The sequence below is a fragment of the Mastigoproctus giganteus genome, chromosome 5, assembly GCF_048544385.1.
Source record: "Mastigoproctus giganteus isolate SK-2022 chromosome 5, ASM4854438v1, whole genome shotgun sequence".
Lineage (NCBI taxonomy): Eukaryota > Metazoa > Arthropoda > Arachnida > Uropygi > Thelyphonidae > Mastigoproctus > Mastigoproctus giganteus.
In genome coordinates this window covers 176,614,302-176,636,360 of record NC_143579.1, presented here as the reverse complement: position 1 = coordinate 176,636,360, position 22,059 = coordinate 176,614,302, and the positions used below count along the sequence as shown (strand labels likewise).

The 22,059-nt window shown below is 39.5% G+C and overlaps 1 protein-coding gene across 1 annotated transcript in view; it reads left to right on the top strand.

Moving 5' to 3' along the window:
- hob (bridge-like lipid transfer protein family member hobbit) overlaps positions 1–22,059 on the top strand; it is a 916,854-nt gene that overhangs the window by 681,593 nt on the left and 213,202 nt on the right. The window contains exon 37 of the mRNA XM_090374277.1: positions 16,058–16,240. Coding sequence (XP_090230403.1) covers positions 16,058–16,240 — 183 coding nt within the window. The remainder of the gene's footprint in view (positions 1–16,057; positions 16,241–22,059) is intronic.

Sequence of the window (22,059 nt, the reverse complement as noted above, 5' to 3'; positions counted from 1 at the left end):
ATTTCAAGAAGGATGTAGAGCTGCTGGAACGAGTACAGAGAAGGGCAACAAGATTAGTGAATGGAACAAAGGGGTGCTCTTACGAAGAAAGGCTTAAGTTTTGCAAATTACAGTGTCTGGAGACTAGGCACCAGCGAGGTGATCTGATAGAGGTGTATAAAGCATTGAATGGTTTGAGCATGCTCAATGCTGATGGGATTCTTCCTCTTGCTCAGAATATTCACCTGAGAGGGCATAAATTCAAATTGAGGAAAGACAGATGTAGGATAGACGTGCAGAAATTTGCCTTAAGCCAGCGAGTGGTTGGTTGGTGGAACAGACTTCCATCCCTTGTCGTGGAAGTTGATAGCCTAAATAAGTTTAAGGCTCAGCTGGACAGGTATTTGAACGAACAGAGGGGTGAAGTGGAAGTGGCTTTTTTTTTTTTTTTGGCTGATGCTGCATAAGCTTGCTTTCTTGCATCAAATGCCTCTACTAATGCTAATGCTAAGATGTCCTGGGCGTAGCGGCTGAACGTGGTGTACTCGTCTTCCGAATCCAGGAGGTGATGCTCATTGTCTTTTGTTACAAACTTTATACTGGTGATGATTACTGATCTTTATTCCTCATAGCATTCACATTTGTGCATGATATGTTGCCACGTCTCCATATTGCCACAGGTGCAAGTTGGGTCCTCGGTCAGTCCGAATGCATTCAGTTTTATGTTAAAGGGCCCATGGCCCGTCAGGAGGAAGGTGGTATTCAGTCCTGGGTAGAACCACTTGGGAGCTTTTGGATAGGTCTTGTCTACATAGGGTATAAATTTCCATGTGACTTCACCCTTGGTCGTCTCTTGCCATCTCCTCTGCCAAGTTTCTTTCAGGTGTTCCATGATTTTCTGTTTTTCCATTTGGTGGTTGTTTGTAGGGTCCAGTGTAAAAGTGTCAAACGTGGTCGGTGTTCCCTTTGCCAGGTAGTACATCAACCCACATCTCGCCACCTCCAGGTCCAGAGGGAGAGTTCCTGCCAGGACCTGCAGTGCACAGGTATCAAATCACTACTGATTTGATTATCAGCAGTGATTCTTCATGCATTAAGAATCTGCAGATAAATGAACCACTAGGTGGCAGTGATCACAGTGTGCTGAAGTGGGATTTACTCAAAGAGGTAACTACCATTAGGGGTAAAGGGAAGGGTTATTGCTTCCGTAAAGGCGACTACGATGGACTGAGACAGTATTTAAATTCTATACAGTGGGACCAACTGATGATGTTACCAACAGCAAATTCAAAATGGGAAGCATTCAAAGAACTTATCTTGGAAGCTACTAGGCTTTACATACCAACTAAGAAATATTGTTCAAGGTTTAGGCCAAAATGGATGTCAGATGAACTAATGAGGCATATGGCAGAGAAGAAAAATGCATGGGATACATACAAATTAACACATGACACAGAAGCCTATGATAGATACAAGTTGATATGCAACCAAGTTACCAAGGAGGTTAGGCAGGCAAAGGCAGATTACGAGAAATCCTTGGCAAGGGATGCAAAGAAAAACAGCAAAGAGTTCTTTACTTATGTAAACTCTAGAAGGAAGGGGATGAATCAGATTGGTCCACTTGATATTGATGGGTCAAGTGTTGATGATCCTGCTCAGGTAGCTAACAAACTAAATGAATATTTTGCATCGACATTCACACATGAGGAGTTATTCAGCGAGTGGAATGCCAGAGGTGTATTCAACTCTAGCAGTAAGCTACAGAATCTTGAAATAACTGGGAGGAGTAAAGTGGAGGAGAAACTGTTGAAGATAAACACAAGAAAGGCACCCGGGGTGGATGGGATCTATCCAGTTATATTAAAGGAGGCAGCAAAGGAAGTAAGCAAACCCTTAGCCATAATTATGAGAGCTTCCTTGGACTCAGGGGAGGTACCCATAGACTGGAAATGTGCAAATGTGACCCCAATTCACAAAGGAGGATCAAAGGCTGACACAAGTAATTATAGACCTGTGAGCTTAACTTCTGTTCCAGGAAAATTAATGGAGGCACTGGTTAAAGAAGCACTGCAGGATCATTTAGACAAGACTTCAGTTATAGCTCAGACACAGCATGGTTTTGTTAAGGGGAAGTCTTGCCTGACCAACTTGATTGGATACTATGATGCAGTCACAAAAGAACTGGATGCAGGGAATAACTTTGATATTATATACTTGGATCTTAGAAAGGCTTTTGATACTGTTGCACATGGAAGACTGCTACACAAATTGGAGCAGTGTGACATTGGAGGCAAATTGCTGCTATGGATAAAGGGGTGGTTGAGGGGGAGAAGACAGAGAGTGGTAATCAATGGACACTGCTCATCGTGGACTGATGTTATTAGTGGAGTCCCTCAGGGCTCAGTGTTGGGTCCATTATTGTTTTCTGTATTTATAAATGATATTGATGATGGTATATCGGGCTTAATGTCCAAGTTTGCAGACAAAACAAAGGTTGGCAGGGTTGTCAAGGACACTACTGACCCTATGCTGCTGCAACAGGATCTGGAAAGGTTGAGCAGATGGGCTGAGAGGTGGCAAATGAAGTTTAACATTGACAAATGTAAAGTACTACACATGGGAAACAGCAACCCCAGAGCAACGTATCAACTCTGTGGTACTACACTGACAGTGGTAGAGAATGAAAGGGACTTGGGGATGGTTGTGCAGGCAGATATGAAGTTCTCTGAGCAGTGCAGACGGGCTGCAAGAGTAGCTCATGGAGTATTGTCAATGATATACAGGAATTTTTCCAGCAGGGATAAGGAGGTGATTATTCCATTGTATAAGGCGATGGTCAGGCCACACCTAGAGTACTGTATACAGGTCTGGAGGCCTCATTTCAAGAAGGATGTAGAGCTGCTGGAACGAGTACAGAGAAGGGCAACAAGATTAGTGAATGGAACAAAGGGGTGCTCTTACGAAGAAAGGCTTAAGTTTTGCAAATTACAGTGTCTGGAGACTAGGCACCAGCGAGGTGATCTGATAGAGGTGTATAAAGCCTTGAATGGTTTAAGCATGCTCAATGCTGATGGGATTCTTCCTCTAGCTGAGAAAAATCACCTGAAAGGGCATAAATTCAAATTGAGGAAAGACAGATGTAGGATAGACGTGCGGAAATTTGCCTTTAGCCAGCGGGTGGTTGGTTGGTGGAACAGACTTCCATCCCTTGTGGTGGAGGTTGATAGCCTAAATAAGTTTAAGGCTCAGCTGGACAGGTATTTTGAACGAACAGAGGGGTGAAGTGGAAGTGGGTTTTTTTTTTTTTTTTTGGCTGATGCTGCATAAGCTTGCTTTCTTTCATCAAATGCCTCTACTAATGCTAATGCTAATACCCTTAATACCATTGTGCTCCAATTTGTACAATAGTCTTCCATGCGCAACAGTGTCAAAAGCTTTCCTGAAATCCAAATATATGATATCAAAATTATTTTTTGCATCCAGTTCCTTTGTAACCACATCATAATATCCTATCAAATTTGTCAGACAAGACTTTCCCTTAACAAACCCATGCTGTGTCTGAATTATTGCTGCAGTCTTGTCTAGATGATCCTGCAATGCATCTTTAACCAGCGACTCCATTATTTTACCCAGAACACAAATTAAACTAACTGGTCTGTAATTACTCGTGTCACCCTTCGATCCCCCTTTGTGAATTGGGGATACATTTGCACATCTCCAGTCCGTGGGAACCTCCCCTGAGTCCAAGGATGCTCTCATAATTATGGCTAAGGGTTTGCTTAGTTGCTTTGCCGCCTCCTTTAATATAACTGGATAGATCCCATCCACCCCAGGTGCCTTTCTTACGTTTTACTTCAACAGTTTCTCTTCCACTTTGCTCTCAGTTATTACAAGATCATTAAGCACCCTGCTACAATTTGATAACCTTCTGCCATTTTCAAACCTTAATAACTCCTCATGTGTGAATGTAGATGCAAAATACTCATTCAGTTTGTTTGCTATCTGAGCAGGATCATCAACAGTCGAACCATCGATGTCAAGTGGACCAATCAGATTCATCCCCTTCCTTTTAGAGTTTATATAAGTAAAGAAATCCTTGCTGTTTTTCTTAGCATCTTTTGCCAAGGATTTCTCGTAATCTGCCATCGCCTGCCGAACCTCCTTTGTGACCTGATTACAGATTAACTTATATCTGCCATAGGCTTCTGTGTCGCTTGATAATTTATATGCATCCCATGCATTTTTCTTCTGTGTTACGAGTCTCATTAGTTCATTTGACAACCATTTAGGCCTAAACCTTGAACAATATTTCTTAATAGGTATGAAACTTTTAGTAGCTTCCACGATTAATTCCTTGACTGCTTCCCACTGAGAATTTACTGTTGGTAACATCGTCAGTTGAGACCACTGTACTCGCCTTTACGGAAGCAAAGACCCTTTCCTTTACCCCTGATGGTAATTAAATCTTTAAGTAAATCCCACGTCAGTACACTGTGATCACTGCCACCTAGTGGTTCTTTTATCTGCAAATTCCTAATACATGAATGATCACTGCTGATAACCAGATCAAGAGTATTACTTTCTCTGGTTGCCTCTCGAACATGCTGCTGCAGAAAACAATCATCCAATAAATCCACAAAAGTCTGACTAGTGTGTGAGTGCCCAACCCACAAGTTCCAGTCAATATCTTGGAAGTTAAAATCCCCCATTATAAGACATCCGATTTACTAGCCCACTCTATTTCTCTGTACAATTGTTCATTGTACTCATTCGAGTCATTAGGCCTATAAGACACTCCTACTCTAATTTTTGCTTTCGCAGTGCTTATGTTACACCAAACTGACTCAACAGTGCACTGTTCATCTATATCAACTGGATACACTTCTTTTGATTTTATGTTTTTCTTTATTAACAGCATAACACCTCCTCCGTTCCTATCCTGTCTATCCTTTCTGTACACATTGTACTCCCCAAATGCCAGTTCGGCATTCCTTATATCTGTGTGACACCACGTCTCTGATATCCCAACAATATCCGCCTTTGATGTCTTGACCAACACTTCAAATTCATCAAATTTATTTACTGTACTTCTAGCATTGGTATACATGCAAGTATACATGCACCTATTCCTATTCCCAGCCACTCTAACACATCCCATATACCCACCTGTTTCACGATGACTGACATCCGTCCCTGAAACCCCCAACCCCCCTCACTCCAGGTCGCTACTTATTCTAATAGAAGTTGTGCAAGAATCAACTTCACCTCTGCCTACGGCTACTGTTAAACTATTAATCCTTGTATTCCCCCAAGCTATCAGTTTTCCGACCCACCTAACACTGCCTCGATAGCATCAGCAAATATTCTTGCACCCTTTCTATTTAAGTGTATCCCATCCCTGTATAAGCAATCTCTCCTGTTAACAAGTACAGTCAAGGCTGAAAAAAATTCTACCCCTTGAGCCTTGCACAATCTTTCCAGGGCTGAATTGATCGACAAGGCTCTCATCATATACTCCCTCCTATCGTGTCTGGGCAGAATTGCAGACACTTTCAAATTCAACCGTAATTCACGGCTTTTTTTCATCAGTGACCTGTACTTGTTAAGTAATTCTGCCGGTCTCCTACTCTTAATATCATTAGTGCCAACGTGTACAACTATATCACCTTTTGTGCCCTTAAAAGATGATATCTGCTCAAAGACATCCCCCATGGCATACAACGTCATCAACCTTTGCCCCTGGCAGACATACCCTGGTCCTGTTCCATCTATCCTTTCTACAAAGGATGTTTCCCGTTTCCCTGACAATAGAGTCACCAACAACTACTAGTTCCTTTGCGACCAGCGCAATCTGCCTTGGGGGTTGCCGCTGTGTTGCGTGATGACCAAGTGCAAGCTCTGGCGTTGATGTGGGCAGCTGAGAGCCTGATGGGCCCCTCAATTTAGATCTTTTGAGGGCATCCACCCTGTCCTTCAAACTCTCATATAGGCCCATAACAACGCGGAGTTGTCGCCTGATTTCCTTACACTCCTTACATCGCGCACACACAAAGACATCCCCCATGGCAATATCATGTTCCGTTCCAGATAGTTCGGCAAACATTTCACAAGTTGCACATTTTTTTAAGGCTGTGATGCGTTGGAGAATTGCCCCCCCTCAGTTCTCCCCCGAGTCACAGCACTCCTGCCACTTTGTGCCCGTTGCTTTGCTGCTCTAGTTTGGGGTATGATATTTTAAATTAATAAGATCAATAAATTAAATTAAATTAAATGTCAATACTACGCTATCTAATAGAAACAGTGAAGCGTATTACTGTTTCTATAATTATACGTTAGAGCTACCTAACTACTCAATTAAAAATTTGAATTCCCGATCACTATATACAAAACAATGCCTGCAATATTCGAATGAAATTACTGTTTTATAAAGTATTACGTATATCTACAAAAACTGTTTATACAAATAAAAATAAAAATAACCGGCGTAATTAGAACTATAAGACAACGTATTAAGTACAATATAAAAAACAATTATGTAAATAATAAGCAAAAACTTATCGTTTTTTTCGGAGCCTGTAACTCACAGCTGTATTTTGGTGATGGTGAGGAGTATTTTTTGCTGTATTGTATCGAGGATTCTTTTATTTACTGCAGTTCTTGCTTTGACCTTCCATATTGCAACCCAAAGGTCGCGAGTTCGATTCCCGCCTCGGACTTGGATCACAGTAAAATGCAAAAACTTTGGGAGGTGCATTATAGCCATAGAAGCTGATGCGCCAACAACTAACAAGGAAAAAAAAAAAAAAATCTTCAAAATGTTTTGTTTATCATTTACAAACCGTTTCCTAAATCAATTATTTTTTATAATATTTCAAAATACAGTAGCAATAACCTTGCGTACAATAATTTAATTGTAGGCCTAATTACACTTTGTTTTATATAAACTGGATATTCTCGTGTATGTTTGATTATCTGAACTAATTGATTATCCGAACCAACCTTGTTCCAGTTAGTTCTACTGTAGTACATCAATGTTCTACTATATTACATTAGGGTCACCCAGTAAGTTATTACATATACCCATGTGTATTGTGTCTGTAAATTGTGTGTGTGTTCTCTAGTCGATTTGCCTGTTTTGCTGAACAAAAAATCTGTTTCTGGGGAAAAATCTTGCTATCTACGCCTGAGACCAACTAATTCAGCCACGGAGTGAAAAAAAACGCACATAAAAGTTCCTCGTATCATCAACGGGATTCGAACCCAGGCCTTTTCCACTTGGTGTGGGAAGGACAGTAACAATACGACTGGTCTACCCACACAGTCCGAAGGTGGTGCATGTGAGAATAAATGGTTTATTCAACAAATTTCAAATACAGGCAATACCTTAATTAAGTCAAGTTTGACTGATTTATGTTTACAGCTGAGCCAACCTTTCGTGATCAGTGGAAGAAAGTACTACGCAGACAATGAGTGCATTCTTGCAGAGTGAAAAATAAAAAAAAAAGTGCAAAATTTTGTCATTGGCAATGAAAATTTTACGAACGTGACTATATTAAACTATATTCGCAGAGAAGCCGAGAAGATTGCAATTTTTATTTAAAGATAATGACAAAAATTAACGGGGTCTAAGTCTGTTCTGCAAGGGTTATTTTAATTTTGTTCTTGGTTTAATAAATTATTTGAATTAATATTTGTTTTTTTTTTAGGATTTGTATTGTTTGAATGTTTCAATAAATTAATGAGAATATTAAAAATTGTTTATTACTTCGACATCCAAAGTGCACTACCTTGCACCATGCTCCCGGCACCCATGATTACAATCTCTACTCTTTTTTTGTTAGATAGAATCTATATGGAGCAGAAGCTTCCATTAGGCAACAGTTCTTGCTTTCCCCAAACCAATGTGGTATCTAGAAAACCATAATCTCTTCCCAGCACAATGCAGATTCTGGAAACAGGTCAACCATAGGAAACATTGGACCTTTTAATGAATGTGGAAGGCAAAATACAGAATGCTTTTATCAGAATAGAACACTTAGTTATGATTTGTTTTGATATCAAGAAAGCACATGATGCTGTTTGGAATTGTGGTACACTCAGAGATATACAGGGTGGCCAGAAAAAATGTATACATACTTTATCAGCCCTTAACTCAGTAACTTTTCTTTTTCAGTTGCAAGTTGGTGGTAAAACTTACAGTGGAAGTTTGTGTTGAAGTGGTATTGGAAGTCCAAAAATATTAACAAAGTCCAGAGACAGTTTAGGAGTGAATACCAAACTGAACCACCAACGCTTCTCACAATTTCCCTTATTCGTGATACGTTTGAAGCCGATGGCACTCTACAAAATGTACACGCGCAACGATCAGGAAGCCATGCACATCCACGAGCCCCACAAGAGCAAAAGAGGTGCTGGAACTTTTCTGACAAACACCAAGGAAATCTGTCTGACAATGGGGTTTTGTCAATGATATATAGGAATTTTGCTAGCAGGGAAAAGGAGGTGATTGTCCCTCTGTATAAAGCAATGGTCAGGCCATGCCTTAAGTACTGCGTACAGGTCTGGAGGCCTCATTTTAGGAAGGATGTTGATTTGCTTGGGCGTGTACATAGAAGGGCAACAAGATTGGTGAGGGGAATGAAGGGATCCTCTTACCAAGAGAGGCTTAAGTTCTGCAAATTGCAGTGGCTGGAGACTAGGCACCTGCGTGGTGATCTGATTGAGGTCTATAAGGCCTTGAATGGGTTGAGCACACTGAATTCTGATGGGATCCTTCCACTTGTTCAGATTATAAACCTAAGGGGGCATAAATTCAAATTAAGAAAAGACAGATGTAGAATAGATGTGCGGAAATTTGCCTTTAGCCAGCGGGTGGTTAATTGCTGGAACAAACTTCCATCTGTCGTTGTGGAAGTTGATAGGTTGAATAAATTTAAGGAGGAACTGGACAGGCATTTGGAGGGAATGGTGTGATTTTTTTTTGGCTGATGCTGCATAAGCTCATACACTTGCTTTCTTGCATCACATGCCACTACTACTACTACTACAAGCTGCTCGTGAAATGGCAATCACCAAATCCAGTGTGCATAACATTTTAAAGCATTCAAAATGGAAAAGCTGCATTCGTGAGCTATTTGAGGATGATGACGACTTTTATTTTCAATACGTTGGGGCACCTCCCCATTTTCATCGCGATGTTAGGGCTTATCTAGATAAAAATTTCCCAAACAGATGGATTGGACAAAGATGCAGTGTTGAGTTCCCTACGAGTTCTCCAGATCTAATGCCAGTAGATTTTTATTTATGGGGTTACCTCAAAGATAAAGTTTACCCACAAAACCAGCAACAAATGCCGAATTACAGCAAGCTATTGAAGCAGAATGTGCAGCAATATCAAGATATATCTTAGGTAATGTACACTTCAGTTTCTTGACGATGACAGCAATGCCTGGATGAGAATGGAGGACAATTTGAACACTTCCGTTAATGCATATTTTTTCCTCATATTTTTTCGTCATTATAAAATTATAAAATTGAATTTATGAAACTAAACATAAACGTTATTAACAATCAAAGTGTGTATACATTTTTTCTGAACACCCTGTATATATGATATAGGATTAAGAGGGCACTTACCTATGTTTGTTCTGTTCACTGTTCTAGAACAGTGAATCTTTTAAATAGGAATACAGAGTACACTCTTTGACCTTCTCTGCAGGAAAAAGGAGTACCATAAAGTTCAGTCCTCAGCACCATCCTGGTTGCTATAAAACTAAATTTAAAAACCCAACAGATACCATCCAACATAAATATGGCTCTCTCCATTGATGATTTCAATATCTTTTTTCAATCCCAAAATGTGAAAAGAAATAGAATGCCAATTAAAGATGCAATAAACAAAATTAGCCCAGAGAAATGGGTTCAGAATCTCTACACTAAGACAGCGGGTATGCACTTCTGTAAGAAATGTAACCCTCACTTAGCATTAGTAGAGACATATTGATGCAAGAAAGCAAGCTTATGCAGCATCAGCCAAAAAAAAAAAAAAAAAAAAACTGCTCCCACTTCACCCCTCTGTTCGTTCAAAATACCTGGTCCAGCTCAGCCTTAAATCTATTTAGGCTATCAACTTCCACAACAAAGGATGGAAATCTGTTCCACCAAGCAACTAACCGCTCACTAAAGGCAAACTTCCGTACATCTATCATACATCTGTCTTTCCTCAATTTGAATTTATGCCCTCTGAGGTGATTATTCTGAGCAAGAGGAAGAATCCCATCAAATCGTACACCTCAATCAGATCACCTCGAAGGTGCCTAGTCTCCAGACACTGTAATTTGCAAAACTTAAGCTTTTCTTCGAAAGAGCAACCCTTTGTTCCATTCACTAATCTTGTTGCCCTTCTATGTACTCGTTCCAACAGCTCTACATCTTTCTTAAAATGAGGCCTCCAGACCTGTATACATTACTCAAGGTGTGGCCTGACCATTGCCTTATACAAGGGGATAATCACCTGCTCATCCCTACAAGAAAGATTCCTGTATATCATTGACAAGACACTATGAGCTACTCTTGCAGACCATATGCACTGCTCAGAAAACTTCATATCTGCCTGCACAATTACCCCCAGGTCCTTTTCGTTCTCTACCACTGTCAATCTAGTACCACAGAGTTGATACGTCACTCTGGGGTTACTGCTTCCCAGAGTTACTCTTCGTGGGTGAAAGTAGATGCAAAATACTTATTTAGTTTCTTAGCCACCTGAGCAGGATCATCATAGTTGAACCATCAATATCCAGTGGTCCAATCTGATTCATCCCTTTCCTTCTAGAGTTTACATAGGTAAGGAACTCTTTGTTGTTTTTCTTTTCATCCTTTTACAAAGATTTTTCATAATCTGCCTTTGCCTGCCTAATCTCCTTTGTGACTTGGTTACAGACCAGCTTATATCTATCATAGGCTTCCATGTTACCCATTAATTTATATGTATACCATGCATTTTTCTTCTCTGCCATATGTCTCATTAGTTCATCTGACATCCATTTAGGCCTAAACCTTGAACAATATTTCTTAGTTGGTATGTAAAGCCTAGTAGCTTCCAAGATAAGTTCTTTGAATACTTCCCATTTTGAATTTGCTGTTGGTAACATCATCAGTTGGTCCCACTGTATAGAATTTAAATACTATCTCAGACCATCGTATTCGCCTTTACGAAAGCAAAAACCCTTCCCTTTACCCCTGATGGTAGTTACCTCTTTGAGTAAATCCCACTTCAGCGCACTGTGATCACTGCCACCTAGTGGTTCCTTTATCTGCAGATTCTTAATGCATGAAGAATCACTACTGATAATCAGATCAAGAGTATTACTCCCTCTAGTTGCCTCCCGAACATGCTGATGTAGAAAACAATCATCCAATAAATCCACAAAAGCCTTGCTAGTGTGTGAGTGACCAACCCACAAATTCCAGTCAATATCTGGGAAATTAAAATCCCCTATTATAAGACTGTCTGATTTACTGGCCCACTCTATTTCCCTGTACAGTTTCTTATTATACTCATCAGAGTCATTAGGCCTATAGCACACTCCTACTCATAATTTTGATCTCCCAATGCGTATGTCACACCAAACTGACTCGACACTGCACTGTCCAGCAATGTCGATTGGCTTCACTTCCTTGGGATTTTGTGTTTCTTAACTAATAGCATAATCCCTTCCTATCCTTTCTGTACACATTGTACTCCTCAAATTCCAGTTCTGCATTCCTTATATCTGGGTGACACCACGTCTCTGAAATCCCAACAATATCTGCCTTTGATTTTTTGAGCAATACCTCAAATTCATCAAATTTATTTACCAAACTCCTAGCATTGGTGTACATGCACATGGTTCCTATTCTTAGCTACCCTAACACAACCCATGTGTTTACTTGTACCGCAATGACTGGCGCCTCCGTAGCCAGGTGGGAAGGAGCAGCAGTGCGTTGCACACGCTTCTTGATTAGACCGGGGTTCAAGCCCGTCACCACCAAATACGGAGGATGCGGAAAGGTCAGGGAATGACCACCGCATATCCCGGAGCAATATGGCCTTAGTTGCTAATGCTCCAAAAAACCAAAAACAACAAAACAACAACAACCGCAATGACTCCCATCAGTCTCGGAAATACCCTGCATCTTGTTTTCCAGGCTGATGCTCATTCCAAAAGAAGCAGTGCAAGAATCGCTTTTATTTCTGCCAGTGGCTACTGTCAATCTATTAGTCCTTGTATTCCCCTCCAAGCTAGCAGCTTTCCGACCCACATAACACTGCCTCAATAGCATCAGCAAATATTCTTGCACCCTTTCTATTTAAGTGTCTCCTATCCCTGTACAAGTAGTGTCTCCTGTTAACAAGTACAGACCTTGAGCCTTGCACAATCTTTCCAGGGCCGAACTGATTGATAAGGCTCTCATCATATACTCCCTCCTATCGTGTCTGGGCAGAATTGCAGACACTTTCAAATTCAACCCTAATTCACAGCCTTTTTTCAACAGTGACCTGTACTTGTTAAGTAATTCTGCCAGTCTCCCACTCTTAATATCATTAGTGCCAACGTCTACAACAATATCACCTTTTGTGCCCTTAAAAGATGATATCCGCTCTATATTTAGATCCTTCGAGGTCATCCAACCTGTCCTTCAGCTCTCATATAGGCCCATAACAACACTGAGTTGTCACCTGATCTCCTTACATTGCGCACACACAAAGACATCCCCTCTTGGCAATATCATGTCCTGTACCTGATTGCTCCACAAACATCAAACAAGCAGTGCATTTTAAAATGCTGTTATTCAAAGGGCAACTGCCCCCCTCAGTTCTCCCCTGAGCTACAGCCTCCATTTACCTTGAACCTTTTGCTTTGCTGCTCTTATTGAGTCATGATTTCGATTCAATTTCAATTTCAGTACAAAAACTTGTATCCCAATGCAGTTGTCACACTATATATATTTTTACTGTATCGAGTATTATCTTCGAGTTTCGTTATATAACTTCCGTATCAAGTTATGTATTAATTAATTATGTTATGTTTGTAAAATCTAAGTCATATGTATTTAGTTAAAAAGTACAATTTAATTGATAGTGAAATTTAACAAGATTAATAGATTTTACTGATTAATTGTTAATATTATAATACTATAATTATTAATGTTATAATACTATACTAAGCTAACGCTATCTAGTTCAGTATTAAACGTATCATATAACAATGGTAAATCTACAGACACTTAAGTATTAATTAACTTCCAAAATCTCGCTGTCTCAATTCAGAATAAACCAAGGATCTTGACTAGGTCTATAAACTACTTATAGAAAATAATTTAATATAACAATTAGTCAATAAAGCGGCTAAATATAGCTGAAAAACTTCCCATTCACCGGCTATGCAAAATTTTAAAACACATGGATTGGATACCCTTACTGATACTAAGTAATAACCTACAAAATCTCTATCTAAGTTAAAATTTAAACTAAGTATCGTAACTAGGAATATAAAGCTACTCTATAAAATAAGTTAATATGCCAATTTAAGTTCATAATACAGAAGAAACATCTCTATTTTCCAGAGCTGTAAAAACTTCGCCTGAACAAGGCTACTCTCGTTCCCAAAACTTTATTGCCAAAGCTTTTGTCTCTGTTCACCCAGCAGTCTCAGATTCGGAATTTAAGCTTGATTAATGGATTATCCTGATTAAACTCAGCGTGAGATTTCTTGAACTCATTCTTAATAACATCTAATATTCTTAGAATATTTAAAGCAACTAAGAACAAACTGCCTTAAAAAAAAAAAAAAAAAAAATTTTTTTTAAGAATTTTATCAGCAGCAACATGGGGTGCAGACCGAGATGCCTTACTATGATTGTACAGAGCTCATATAAGATCTTGGCTAGACTATAGAAGCCTGTGTATAACTCCACCAGACCAAATGTCCTTCAATGACTTAATCCTGTGCATCCTTGTGCATTTCAGATATCTTTAGGAGCATATTGCACTTCTAGGTCCGAAGCTTATATATAGAAGCCCACATACCACCATTGCAACTTTGAAGACTGAACTTGCTACTGTACTATGCTGTGAAAGTGAGATCAATACCAGACCAACTAATATGGGTAACTTATGTGAACTAAAATTAGAAAACATATAGAATCACCCAAATATCAACACACAGTAGAGATGCACTTAAAAGAACCATCCCTACAACATGATGTAAAATTCAGTTAGATAGCAACTTCACCCAAAGTTCCCCACCCTTCTTGGAATTTCTATCAGACAATTTGCGATCTCTACCTATATAAATGGAACAAAAATTCCTTACCAAGACAAAATTTCCAACAGTTACATGCAACCTACAAAGCCCAATATCACACTAATATGTACAGATGATTTCAAAATGGAAACCAAAGAAGTTGGAATAGCAGCAAAGTTCCCAAATTCTGTTATCACTAAGCTACTCCCATTTGAATGCAGTATTTATACTACTACTTCTTTAGTTTTGTTAAAAATTTAAGGTTGATTTCTTGTTCGATTATTTTCTCTATCATTTTTCCAGCAAACTGTGAAAACAAGGTAATGAAAACCTGTCTCACTGCAAGGCGAATGAGCATGATGGAATGACTTGGCAGACAACTAGAGAAAGATTCAAGTTCAACTACTGTGTCTTTGTTTCGTGTGTTTGACAGTTAATGCTACATGAGTTTTGCTTCCTTGCATTGTTCTGCCATTTTGACTGTAAAACTTGCTTTCTTAGCAATATTCAGTTAATTTTATTAGGATAGAGTCTATTATTCCTCTTAATATGCTCATTAAAGTAGACTAAATGGATTTGTATTGTATTTCTTTTATAAATTTTTGTTTACCTTAAGTTTAAGATGAAGTTAAAATTTTTTTTAACCAGCTAGTGCTGAAATTGTTTACCATAATGTAGTCAGAGTATGTAGTTATTGCAACTTATAAAAATCACTTAAAAGAATAGTAAAATTTGAGTCTAGTAAAAATGAGTGATGTTTTAACATTATTATACATGAGTTGGCAAAAGCCTGTTATATGTACAACTAAGTATAAAAAAATTTGCTACAAAATACATCCATTTCATATTTTGAAAATCACCCTGATTTGCCTCAATCATTAAAATTCAAAAAAATAGCACTGCTCCTTAAGGAGAATTACATTGCTGTTAATATGAACTGCATACCATTTTCCAGATGGCCATTTTAGAGATTGTTTCCTCATTGGTAGATAACTAGTAAATTTTGCTCTAAAATCTGACAGGCCGGTAATGAAGTATTCCACAATATGAAAGATGTATATATAACTTGGACAGGACAGCATAATTGACAAGACACCATAAGCTACTCTTGCACTATCTACACTGCTCAGAAAACTTCATATCTGACTACACAATTACCCCAAGTCCTTTTCATTCTCCACTACCCATTAGAGATAGTAAGCTCAGATACAGCTATGTAGGTAATGGAATACATTAAAATAGCAATATACTTCTCCTTAATGAAAACTTTCTTTGAAGTGCAAGACCAGGACAAGTCATAGTGGCTTGCCACACTTTGAGACTGTTTTCCACTCATGTACTGTTATATTTTATAAATCCTGTATGCCTGAAAGTTTTTCTCAAAATTTACTTCTAGTACTTGAAAAATAATTTGTGTTTTTTTATCTAGATCATAGATATAGCTTAGCTTAATTTTTCAGCACTCACCTCATAGTAATCCGCTTAGTTGGTTGAAAGTTTTGCCACGTGCATAGTGGTTAAGAGATTCTAATAACTTACGGGGATTATAAATTTAAAAACTAAGTTATGGGCTTTAAAAATTTTTCTAAGAAAGGAAAGTACACCTTCCACTGTATGGTTGTCTAATTAAATTAAATTAAATTAAGTGAGATAAAAGCTAATAGCCATGCACGAGCGACTTTCGAATTACATCACAGCACATAAGGACTCCTTAAAATATCACGTTTTCTTATCTGTATTGACTTCATTCTTTAGTTGTTTTAAGTGCTTTTGTTTTTTTTTTTTTTACAAAGGATAAAGAAGATACACCAACTCATCGACTGGTTGTTGATGGATTGAAGGGTGCATGGACGAAAAACAACAGAGATGTTATCTTTGTCTTGTTTGACAGCTACATGAAATCAAAGCTATTGAAAAGGAACTTGTCTACTGAAGCTTTGAAAGGTGTTAAATTTGAGACCCAGAATACTGCAGGTGTAAGTACTTATTGTTTTGTTTAAAAATGAATGAATGAATGAATAAATAAATAAAAATAATAATGAAAGTTGAATAAGCATATTTGCAAATATGAAGAATTTGGGTTTGCTAATCTTTCAAGTGATGTTCATCAACTCAAAAACATTAAGAGAAGAAATGGGAAGGAGGGGGGAAGTCTTCTCAAAATGAAAGCTACAAAGCTGTGCATATAGATTGTGAATTTTCTGTATATCTTCTGTCCTTCATTGTCCTTATACATGTGAAATATTATATAAAAATGCTGTAATCAATTGCCAAATTCTGTATTCACGGTTTCGATGCAATTTCCCAAGAATTGGGATCCATTGCTAATTGGATTTATTGATTGCTGCTGATTTGAAAAGTCTGTTTTTGAATTCCATCAGTGAGAGTGATCATCATCATCAGCCATTTCCAATCCACTGCAGGATGAAGGCCTCTCCAGCAACTTTCCAGTTCCTTCTGTTTTGTGCAATTTCCCTCCATTTACTACCCACAAACTCTTGAATTTCATCTGTCCATCTACATTGATGTCTTCCAGGTTTTCTTTTATCTCTTCTTGGGTGTCATTCTGTTATTTTCTTAGTCCATCTGTCGTCATGGCTTCAAGCTGTGTCTTGCTCAAGTCCATTTCAGGTCTTTAGTTTTGATAAGAATCTCCTTTACTTGTGTTTGCTGCCTAATCCATGTGTTTCTCTTCTTATCCAACAGTCTGATTCCTAATATAATGCGTTACATTCTTTGCTGTTTAGTTTTCAGCTTCTCTTCCATTCTTTTGGAGAGTGCCCAAGTTTCACTTCTATAAGCCGTGGTGAGAAGTATACATGGGTTCATTATTTTACGTTTCAGACAAATTGGGATTTTGCTCCTCAGTATGTGACTATATTCTTGAATGCTATCCATTCGAGATTTATTCTTCTCTTGATTTCCAGTTAATGACTTGTCCAAGGTAAGTGTCATAGTATTTAGGGTCAGGTGCCACCTGTGGTTTCCCACATCTGCACCATATGTACTCTGTGATGGAATGCAGAACTACAGCATAAGCCAGAAAAAAGTGTAGTGTCTGGTTTATACAGTATTGTGTTATGTTCTGTTGTTGTGTCTCTGGCTACTTGGCTGCAGGGCTTCCTAGTGGGACCCTACGTTGCCCACCACCACCACTGGAAGGTGAGCCAGACAGCCCTCATACTCTGGCGGATCTCCGCCAGGGTCACCTGAGCTTTCTGGATGGAGACCAAATAAAAAAAGGGAAGATAGTAAGGTGGGAAGGGAGAAGTACAAATCACCCCGGGTCTGGGAGCTCACCGAAGGCCAGGAAAGGAAGACAGCTTGCAGAACTAGGGAGGTCTGCAAAGTTGGGTATTGCAATGGGAAGTGTGTGAGTTTGATTCCTATCAGTTCAGTGCCATCATTCCTACGAGGAAGATGTCCAGTTGGGTGTTCATTCAGTTCTGATTTTGGCCGGTGATGAGAGAAGTGCAGCAGGTATGAGGAGAGATCATAGCGGTTTCAGGAATGTCTGATCTGTATGTCTATGTTGTGAGATCAGATGTGGAAAGATGATACCAACACCTTTTGAAGACTGCTGAGGCATACCTGCTAAAAGCTAAAAACGGTTCTTTTGATTTTAACAGGGTGCTCTCCTGACTAAGTGTGGTTAATTTTAGATCCAGTAACAGTTGATTACGTAGGTCCAGGTAGATGTTACAAAATGCATTACGTGGTGCCAGTTCTCCACATATACAATGGGCATTGTTTACAAGCCTAAAGTCCTGAAGTCGCTTTTTGAATGACCCATGTCCTGTCAGAAGAAAGGTAGTATGTAAATTAGGGAAGAACCAGCGAAGTCTTTGTTTGTTAAGGTAAGAGAGATTAAGTAGGAATAGCTTGGTCGTACTGCCTTTGGTGGAATCATCCCAACGGATTTGCCAGAGGGAAACAAGTTCTTGCCAAGTACGCTGGAGTTCTTGTTTCGGATCTGCATCGACAATAGTTTTTATCCCCAGGAATTCAATTTTTTTGTTCTTTCTGATATCACAGGAAAGCCCTGTGAAGGCCGTTGAAGGTCAAGGGGGGATACAACCTGTTTTTAATACTTGTAGTGCTGCTGTTGATGTCATTCTACAAGCAGCAGTCATTTTTAATAACATCAACCATTGTATCTGCAGGATAATATTCGTAGTGCTGATGATGGACAAATGATGGAACCATATGGCAGCAGCGTATGACAAAAACAGCTGAAATGCAGGTCCCTTAAGACCCCAGTGTTTTCGGGTGAAGCGAGCTAGCATACTGATATAATTTTTGGCCTTCTCTTTCATGAACTTTAGATGTGGCATGAAAGTTCTGCAATCATCTAGGGTAACACCTAAATATTTGAATGAACGTTGATTCTTGAGTGCATGTCCATATAATGAATGGTTGGTGGTCTATTGATGTCAAGACTTCCTTTGAGAAGTAGAGTTCTACTTTTATCTATAGAGATTTCCAGCTTATTCTCTTCAGCCCAAACTGACTGTTGGCTCTGGTCTCAATAGCTGCACAAGTAGGGCCCCTCAGCAACGATAACCAGATCATCTGCATATGAGAGCTGTGTGGTATGGGGGAAGTCCTGCAGGAGCCATTCATCCAGAATCATATTCCAAACAGCTAGCCCCAGAACATAGCCCTGCAGACAGCCTCTAGTGAATTGGAGGGTGATACTATGAAATTTTGTTTTCGTGGTATCTTTTCTGTTAGAGAAGTAATCTGTAAGACATTTGAAGATGTTGAAGGAACAGCCAGATATTCTGGCACACAGCAGGATCCCTGTCCACCAGATGGTGTCAAAAACTCCCTTAAAATCTATAAAAAGCGCCAGTACATAACGGGCATCAGAATTATCTGCTAGCTGAGTGATTTTCAGTAGTGCATCAATAGTTGAGCACCCCCTGCTTGAAGCCAAACTGGAATGTGGAGACGAGTCCTTTGGTTTCATAAACAGACTGAAGACGGGTAAGAAATAACCTCTCAGATACTTTGCCTAAAATTAGTAATAGAGCAATTGGATGGTATGCTTTGGCTGTACCAGTGGGACGATTTGGATCTGTGGGTAAAAGTCTGAGGTTGGTGTGTTTCCAACGTGTAGGAAAAGACGCGTGTACAACTATTCAACTTGTGCTTTCATTAAGACGCGTGTTGAATAGCTGTATTAGAACATTGGGTGCAACAGACCAAAGGTGTTATGATGGACTCCCCTCGATGTGGTCCCATCTGGGAGCTTTTCCATTTTTGATTTTATTTATGGCTAATGCTACCTCCTGTTCTGTGGTGGAGAGGAAATAGCCCTGATTCTCAGTGATGACGTTTCTGTGTACCTCGGTGTCACAATCAGGAAAGAATCCATCTAGAATCATTTTCATTGTCTCTTCCCAGGAAAGTGTCTCCAAGGAGCCCTCAGAACAGATAGAATTAATGATATCCATGGACCCCACTTTGTTCCTTATGAGCTTGTAAACCCCAAGGGTTTTTATTGCATTCCATCTCCCAGGGCATGCCACAGACTTTGTTTGGCATGATAAATTTTGTTTGTGTATTCTCTCTGGATTGCATTATATCTTTCCTTGTATTGTGCTACTGTTTGAGGTGGGTGTGTTCTTCGTTTTCTTTGTAACTCTTTCCTTGCATGCTGGAAAGAGGATCATAGAACTGTTAATTTTTCTAACCACCAAGTACATTTTTTTATCAAGGCACGTGATGAAAAAATTACTCCACTTTATGGAGTAAGTCTTGCAGGAAATCAGTTTTCTGGTGGCTATTCGTGGTTCGAAAGCGCTTAGCTGAATAATATTCTCGGATAATATTCTCAATGATATCCCATTTGGCAGTTCTAGTGGAGAATCTGATGGTATTGTGAACATACATCAAATGAGTAGAGGTACTGTTTTCAATGCTGTATCTTATTAGTCGATAATCACTGGTAGTGGCAGTGTCGTGTACTTGCCAGTACCTTAGTCTGTTGACAAGAGAGGGGGTTAATAGCGTGATGTCCAGATTAGACTCCCCATTTCCCGAACTGTACATAGTTGGCTGTACTGGTAAGTTGGCTATTACAAATCCACGAAAGGTGATGAATTCCACTAGTAAGTCTCCTCTGCCATTAGGTTGATCGAGCATTTGAGTCAGCAGCTATGATAACATCTGCATTTCCAAGGAGATCAAGGGCTTGCTTAAGACGAGCAGTGTGTGGCACTGTATATCAGTGCCAAATTGGAAATACGCCGTGAGAAATGTGATGCGGCCAAAGTTGCCCTCAACAGTTGTCCCAGCCAGATGTCAGCAGCATAGGGAATCAATTCTAGTGACGACTAGATCCGGATTGCAGACAATGATGGCTGTGAGACAGTGCTGTTGTGTAGTTTGAATTTTTCTGTACATTAGATGATAACCAGAGACCCTGTCACGTATGCAGTAGGACTCTTGGAGAAGGAGAAGATCAAGATTTAATTCCTCCATGAGGAGATGGAGCTGAGATGCCACTGAAGTTGATTTTTTGTGCATTTATTTGGCCTATGCGAAGTCTGGATGATGGTAAGTATGCTGTCCTGCTTTTCATAATTGGTGTTATTGCCTATTATTTCAGCTGCTCTCTTGTAAACAAAGCATGGTCCATCTTTCACAGAGTGGTCACTAGGTTTGTTGATGGCTTTACAATTGGTGCATTTCAGTGGCGAAGTTTTATTGGGACATTCTTTGTAGAGGTGGCCGGCTTCTGCACAGTGGCTACATACCAGTTTTTGCCTTAGATATTTGACTGATGTGTGTCCGTATCGTAAACAGTTATAACATTTCAGGACTGGTACAAAATCTTTTGTCCTATGTGAGGACTACCCTAGAAAGACTCTTTCTTGAATAATTAATTGTTTTCCGATTCTGGGAGATAATGATCCAATTTCAGCAATCACGTGCCCTGGTTTTAGTGGAGTATTTGATCTTAATTTTACTGTAAGCATCCTCCTTCTCCATGATCTCATAAAGATTCATGTTGTAGATTTCATTAATTAGTCATCTTTCTGAATGGAGTTTTCTACATCAAATACTATCAAGGTGGGCCCATGAAGCTTGAGGGTCTCGAAGCCAAGACCAGTATCCACTTCGGTCCCGCAGGATTTTATATTTTCTAAGTCAGATTTTGTGGCTGTTTCAAGAATGATTCCTTTGTCCCCGATCTTGCAGATACTTTTGATCTTGACATTACCTAGCTTTGGTTTGATAATCTGAAGAATTTTGTGTTTCACTCCATCACTGTCAGCAATGTCACAGCCCTCTCCAGATTTAATGATGAGCATGTGTTTATGTTCAGGGATAATGATTTTGGGCATTTTTGCCACAGCTGCATATGATAATTGTCGGGTCCTTACAGGTGGGTCCACAGATATGGCTGTGGAAGTCTGAACATCCGAAGGTATGAGAGCAGGACTGTTGACAGCCGCAGTTAGTGTAGAGTTTGTCAACTGAAGTTGTTTGTTTGCGACTTTAAGTTGTTGATTTTCTATTATCAATGTTTAAGAGAGCGAGGTAGTTTTAAGGATCATATTGTTGTCACTGTTTAAGCAACACTCCACTTTACGTCTCAATAGAGGGATTATCTTGACACTGGGTATGTTATTGCTCAGAAAAGTGGGATGTTCCTTGTCATCTTCAGCATCCTCCCAGAGCAGGCGCCTCCATAGCCAGGTGGGAAGGAGCAGCAGTGCGTAGCACACGCTTCTTGATTAGACCAGGGTTCGAGCCCGTCACCACCAAATACGGAGCATCGGAA